The sequence below is a fragment of the Ixodes scapularis genome, unplaced genomic scaffold (genome assembly GCF_016920785.2).
Source record: "Ixodes scapularis isolate PalLabHiFi unplaced genomic scaffold, ASM1692078v2 PGA_scaffold0__279_contigs__length_252992795, whole genome shotgun sequence".
NCBI lineage: Eukaryota > Metazoa > Arthropoda > Arachnida > Ixodida > Ixodidae > Ixodes > Ixodes scapularis.
Genome location: NW_024609835.1, coordinates 39,866,867 through 39,874,162, shown reverse-complemented (window position 1 = coordinate 39,874,162; position 7,296 = coordinate 39,866,867). Strand labels below are relative to the sequence as shown.

General features: G+C 39.0%; 1 protein-coding gene across 1 annotated transcript; it reads left to right on the top strand.

The window, feature by feature from the left end:
* The first annotated feature begins 266 nt into the window (after positions 1–266).
* On the top strand, positions 267–6,296 carry LOC115316544. The gene is made up of 5 exons (XM_029975933.2): positions 267–374; positions 2,059–2,231; positions 3,055–3,113; positions 4,155–4,217; positions 6,166–6,296. Exons 1-5 carry the CDS (start codon positions 267–269, stop codon positions 6,294–6,296), a joined length of 534 nt encoding a protein of 177 aa, XP_029831793.2.
* Positions 6,297–7,296: the final 1,000 nt, after the last annotated feature.

The window sequence follows — 7,296 nt, the reverse complement described above, 5'->3', positions numbered from 1 at the left end:
TCATCAAATTTTATAGATTTATATGGGTACATACACTCCGGTCAGATTTACATCGTCGTGAAGCTCCATTTGTTTGGCATGTAATTTATCAAAAAAACGTAGAAGAAAGTCGATTTAGACGAAGTGCGAAACGTTAGCCTCTAACATGTGGAAAAGCCTTTTTTTTTTGTCGTGCAGTTGTAAGAAAAAAATAACTTGTGTCACAGGTGATAAACATGCAGAACGTAAGGTGTAGAACCAATGAATTTTACAGGACTGTTTCAACCATGCAAGCGAAGGCTTCAGTTATGCTGCTGATGTTCGTCTGTTCATCGAGTATAATTCATCAAAGTGAATCAAGCACCACAAGTGGCCCGACAAAGCAATTTTATGATGTAGGTATTGCTACTGTTATGTATGTAACAAGGTAGTCCACAATTCAATCGTGCACTGATGAGACTGACTGAATTACTGGAACTGGCAGACATGGGAAAAGTGAATGGCACCAAACGTGCACGCAAAATAATTAAAACCAGATTCGTATTTCAGACATGACTGAAGGCGTGATCAAAATGACAACATAATAGACAAAAGCATCCGCATTTCCTTTCATGAGAAGAATAGAGCTGAATATTGTCACGAAATAATTTTTAATAAAAATAATCGGTTTTTGTTATCAATGTTTGGAATATGCAGAAGGAAATCTTAGAACCCTACGCCTCACTTTTATATTAAAAAAAGCCTAAACTATAAATTTTCTACAGAACAACTTTTAATAAAATCATAATCAGCACGTTTATGAGAAGTTTCAACGCATCTAACGCTGCATTAGAACTAACTTAATACAAATTAAACTCATGCTCACAGTAGTTAAAGGCTACCCAAATATTAGATTCAAGTGACTATTTATAGAAGCAGTGTCTAAAATAATTTATAATTAAAATACTCCAACTTTCTACGAAGTATGAGTGTAAGGTTGTAATATATTTTCTATATTGTAATAATATAAGTCAATAATATTTACTTTAATGTAAGATTTCTCATATATTGCCAAAATGTAGGTTTGTAAGATTTCGAATACATTTTTATGATGAACGCTCGATTACGGAGGGGTTAAACCATGCAAACTTGAACAGCTCTGTCAGGGTCGTTTTTCAATGCGGTGCGCAAGTTCACCTGCTTCTTTTGCAGTTGTTGTGGTGACGTCACAACACCGAGCTCTGATTGGCTCTGATTGAAGGATAGTGGGTAGACCTCAAAGGAAAGCTGCTTTGAGGTTTACCAACTGTCCTTCAAACAGAGTGAATAAGAGCCTGTCGTTCTGACGTCACCACTACCCCTGTGCGAGATGCAGATCAGCTTGCGCTCCGCATGGGAAACATATCGGCGTTCAAAAAGCGTTGAATTGCATGTTGAATTCGCAAATGAAATGTTGTCGACCTATTTTTGTACATTCTAAGATTTCATTTATATAACATGCTTGTAAGGAGGCGACGTATCTCATAAGTTACATGGCCATTCTAAGGTCGTCTTGAAGTTTAAAAAAATATATAAAAATTCTTGGCACATTGTTTTTTTTTTTTTTTGCTCGTAAGCAAACATATACCGATTTAAAAAAAGAGCTAATAGAATGTCTTGAAACCCTACCAAAAGCAACTAATGCTTGGAGTAGCAAGTTTCATTTTGGGAGTCGTATGATGACCATGATACAGTGGTTATTGTGATGTTCGAAGTGAACAAAAGTTGTATTTATGAAAGCTTCGTGAATTATGTGTTTATGTCTTTTGCGATGAAAAATGACATACTATGAGGTTCAGCTTTAAACAATTGTTCATTGAGCAGTGAATATCTGCTAAATAAGCACTGATAATTAGAGTTTTGTTAAATCTTTAGAGAGTGAATGTGAGTACCGCGGGCCCAAAATGGCATAGATTTATTTTCTTAATGAATAGTTTCCAAGAATTATCAACCTACCCAGCACTAATTAAAAGCACTAGCTCCGTCATATGTGAGGAGCAATTGCTAAGCAGCTCGTGCACAGTAAATTGTTTTTTTATTTACATATTGTTGCATTTCAAGGATATGGAAACAAGGCCGATTCTCACATATCAGTGCTACCAAAGTGGCAACAGCATTGATTCACCGAATTCTATCAACTACACCATTCTCTGGGACGGGACTGATTCAAGCACTACAGGCGCCAATGGCACCACGTGGTCCGCGGTAGCAGGAACGCCTAACTCCTACACCATGTACGTGCATCGGAATTGTCATTGGAAAGTGTAAGGGTAGAATAAAACAAAACAATATCGATGATCACGATCCGCTGGTGAGCGACGGCTTAATTTATTTCATGTCCACTCCTCAAAATGCTGAGAAAATGATCGATGGTAGTAAAGCAAGTGCGGAAGGTGAGTTGACTTCTGCGAGGTTCGAAAGCTTTGAATATAAATGCTACAATGATTAAGTGGCTTAACAGGTTTTGTAGCCTCGATTAGCTATATACACAGAATAAATGTTCACGGATATTTAGGCACAAATGAGTGAGATAATCGGAAGTTTTCGTAATAGTTTTGAGCGCTGTAGTACGTAACCCTCTCTACAACCCGCTACGAGATGCCAATTTCTGCAGACAGCGCAGATGGAGCGCACACGAGTAAACGGCGTCGTCATTACGGATAGCTTAGCCGTGGAAGTGGGGGGAGGGGGGACAGTTTACGAAAACGTTTTGTTGCAGTGCTAGCCGTGAATCGGAGAAACCTGAGAGAGAATTTACAAAGATATCCTTGTCAAGATTAAAAGCAAAAGCAACAAGGTCAAGGTTTGGTTTCAATCAAATTTCGTACACTTCTTTTAAGTTTTGTGCCACTTTAGTAGGGTTAAACAGCGTTTCAAAGTGCTTCTTTGATGTATGTACCTGGCGTTCGAATGTTTCTTGACTCCTATTTCAATATATCGAAGGTGTATATTTGCTCGATTAAGAACAGTAGAACAATCTGCCCTAAAGTGTTGATTCGTGTCTTGAACCTAATGCCATGACATAAGTTCACTAAACAATAAAATGAATTTTTTTAGGGGCAGCTTAACAACCCATTACGACGCAGCAAGCGGTGTCGGAAAACTTGAAACTTCAAGTGAGTAAAATCACCAGACAAAATCTTGAAAGTGAACTTTTCGTTATCTATAGGGGGTTGGAACGATTAAAATAGAAACAAAAAACTGTAATCATCTAAAATTTGAAAAACCAACGTTTCACGGCCAGTTCGGCTCCTTGATCACGGGTTACAATATCTCGCGGACAGTTTGTACGGTCATGACCCAATTCAGGTATGCCTTAGTGTTCTTTTTAAAACCGCGATGCTCGCACTAACGCAATTTGTATTTAATTTAGACCTCTATTGTCCAAGATGTTGAAATAGAGCTGTTTCAAGTGTTTAAATATATGTACATCGAGTCTATCTCGTGTTCTTACGTATCCCTTCACTAGGTGAGCATGGCCCTCTTTTAAAAGAAGGCATGTGTTGTGAGCGATGTGCCTAACCCTTCGCAGCCCGTTTGAGTGTTACTTCTTGACCTGTGGTCAGTGGCGTGACAAGGGGCGGGGGGGGAGGGGTGCGGACGACTCGGGGAGGGCAAGGGCGGGGGGGGGGGGGGGGGGGGGTATCGCGGTGTTTCATCGCCCAAGCTGCCGTTGACCCAAGTGACGCCACTGGGTGAGTGCAGGCTCGCACTAGAGGTGTGGCGGCTCACTACCTGAATATATTGTTTTTTGCTGCGTTCATCACAGTCTCTGTCTGGCCGGTCGGCCTGCCCAAAACATCCTCACAAAATATTTGACAAGGTGAACATGCGTTGCAAACTAAGTTAACAACCTCGTCAAGGCATGCTTAAGAGAAATTGAAATTATTACTGTAATTCAGACACTTACTCTGTATCCGATGTTTAAACAGACTAAAATTTAACTCGTTTGTTAACGAAGAATAATGTAGCTGCGAGGATATTTTCGCCGTGAAACCGGAAAATACCTTGGCAGGGATTCACAGATCGATGAATAAAACAGACTAAGTAAGAATTTCGATAAAATCATCACTAAATCTAGAGCAAAAGATAATTACAGAGAAAAATGAAGCTGCTAATATTTGCTACATTTATTGTCCCCGATGGCCCTATTCCAGCCGTCCAGGAAGACGTGACAGTTCTCCAGCCATTCCAAGGCAATGCCCTGTATTTGAAGATTGGTAAGTGAAATACTAGTTAACATCTGATATGAATCTCTAAAGAACAGAAAAAAAAGTAAAAAAAAAGCAAAGATATATTAGTTAAGGCGCAAGACCTGGCTGTTTTTCATGTGGTGCGAATGTCAGGAGCAGTATTACAAGGAACGACGAGTAGTGCTAGGACTGGTAGTCCCGCACTCAGGAAAAAATAAATTAGGGTAAAAGCGGGAACCGCTACTCACAGGAAGTCATATATGTAACATAAATCTTCACTTATGTTCTTTTTTCGCCCGAGTCACACAGCTAGAGTAAAATTTCGCCTGAGATTTGAAATAAGCTTCCTTAGAAAATACTAATCAGCTTATCAGATGCCCGATGAAGATGCTTCCGAGGCTTAATGAGTCGGGACTTGCAACGGGATTGTGCTGGTAGCATGATATTTTTTTAAGTATCGCGTCATGCTGCAAATAGGTACTGTATACCTTTTGATTTATATACATGGTCGGTGATATTCTTCAAACTTGGCTTAGCATAGCAATAGGCATGGCTGAACTACTAACCCAAATAATATGGAGGATTTTATATATATATATATATATATTTCTGTTTGTTAAACAAAAGGTGTTCCGAGTCAATTCCAACGGCAAGCCACGTTTCAGTGTTTGAAGAAGAGGTCCTGCTCCGAATAGAGTTTGACTGCATAAAACGAATACTCTTGACGCTCGCTAAAGCTCTCATTTGAATAAAGAGAACAATACGTGATATTTGTTTTCTAGACTACCTGCTCAATCTGGACTTTTGTCTGTTGGCAAAGTCCCGTGATTACAAATTACAAAAAATGTGAACGGAGTACCCTATTAAGTTTGATAATCGACCTGATTCTAACCGAAGGCGCCCATGAAACGTACGGTCGGCGTCATGATAAGAATTCAGTAAACTTGGCCTCCAAGACGCACTCGTTTTCTTGCACCGGGCTACGGCTGCGCGTGTGATTCAGTGTTAAGCAAAACAGAAAGCGTGCGCTCAAGCAGATAATCTACTTAATTATTAAATGCCACCGACAATAGGTTTTAGCTGCTCGCAAATGAGGTCATCCAATTAGCATTCTGAAACTACAGGTTTATAGCGGACAGAGAATAATAATATTATTGATAAGAACAATTATAATACTTTATTATTACGTGCAAGAAAACGGCCGAACTCCTGATATGAGGGAGCCTCGTCACCGCGCAAAGTACACAACACGCATGTAGAAAAGCAATATCAATATGATGCGTAAATTAAACCTTCATTTTTACGTTTATTATATACATAATGTATAAAATCATCTGAAGACAAACTGTGTGAATTAGCTCTTTCTCATGAGGACAATGTTAAAACAAAAATTAGTGTCTGCTGCAACGAAGAGGCACGTGGAAGCAAACAGTTCTATTTGGGCATTAATAATTTGTGCAATAATAAAATGTTTCGCGCAACTCTTGGAATGAATAACGTTTGTAAGCTGAAAGTCTCAAGTATGAAGGCAAAGTCATTAAAAAAACTTTCGCCCAAAATATCGATCGTAAACAATTCGAATAAACTTCGTTTGTACTTTTTTTCAATTTTCAATACACGAGTTGCTGTCAGAGGATTCTACTCCATGCTGGCCAACTCAAGGCGAGAACGAATCGAACTATAAAATAAGCGAATAATACACAATCGACGAAAACATTCCTTGGTCAGAGGAGTAATCATGCCCAGCAATCTTTCTATTAAACTAACAATTTGAGACATACTAAAGTGAGCAATATGGAAGTATTAATTGGGGAGACCATTCAGAGCTATAAGACTCAAAATGACGCAAAAAAAAAACAATAAAAAAACAGAACCACAATGATTTTGTTGGGTAACTATAACTGTAGGTGTGGTTTGGCGATAAGTGTAAAGGCATAAAAAATTACAATAACTTGGACATTTTTTTGTGTTTCAGTTATCACCAGCAAGGACAACCTTGAGGTCTACAAGATATATGATGTGGACTTTAAATGCAAGAATGCAAAGACACTCTTAAAAAGAGTTTGTCCGCAGCCCTGCAGCTGGAAACTGACTCGAGAGATCTAAGAAAGTTTGAAAGAGCTGAACACACTTCGATTTTATATACTTTTGCGGGGTGCTTTGACTTCTTATATTAATCAAGATGACTACGTACGTAAGGTCGCCTAAATGAAATTCAAATATGTTTTGCATATGAAGCTCTTTTTGTCAACTTTCATCTGACAATGTGGTTCTTAATATAAATTTTATTTTATTTCAGAAATAAATTGCGTGCTTGATTTCAACTCAAAATATCCACCCTTTTAATCGGTATTTCTGACTGATCAAGGAAGTTCACTGATCTTGAACGCCTACATTCTAAATATTACGTGACACTGAGCAAGCTGATTGCTGGCTGTTTTTTCTAAGCAAACAAATGAATTTAGAAGTGATATTGTAACCCCGGCGTTCTTCTGGTTATCATATCGGTATTGAACCAGCTTGATCGCTCACTTGCTTTCGTTTTAACAATGACGTCTTCGTTTCAACTGAAGAAAGAACGAAGTGCAGAAACGGATTATAACAAAAATGCGAAATCAGCGCACTTCAAGGGTCGGTCAAGCAAATCGAAACATTCTTACTCTCATGATAATGCAAATAATGCAAAGGTGCAGATGAACTGGACAAGTATAAAAATAATTATCCTTGGTGAGGTGGAACAAGGGGAACCAAAGACAAACACAAATCTCCACACACAGCTAGGTGACTGGTGCGCGACCGAAAAAATCCGCCTGGTCCTGGTGACAGCTGATAAAACCCATCTGTTCTACTGACATCAAACTTCTGGTTCGCTCAGTTGGCAGAGCGCTCCACTGGAAATGGAGAGGTCTCTGGTTTGATACCAGGCGGAAGATCTTTTGGTCGCGCACCAGTCACCAAGCTGCTTTGGGAGATTTGTGTTTGTGCTTTGTCCCCCTTCTTCCCCTTCTCCAGGGACTATTATTTTCTTACTATCGTGATGGTTTCCAAAATAAACATGGTCAACAGATGCTTTTCTAGTAACAAAGTTACACTGACTTTGAAATTT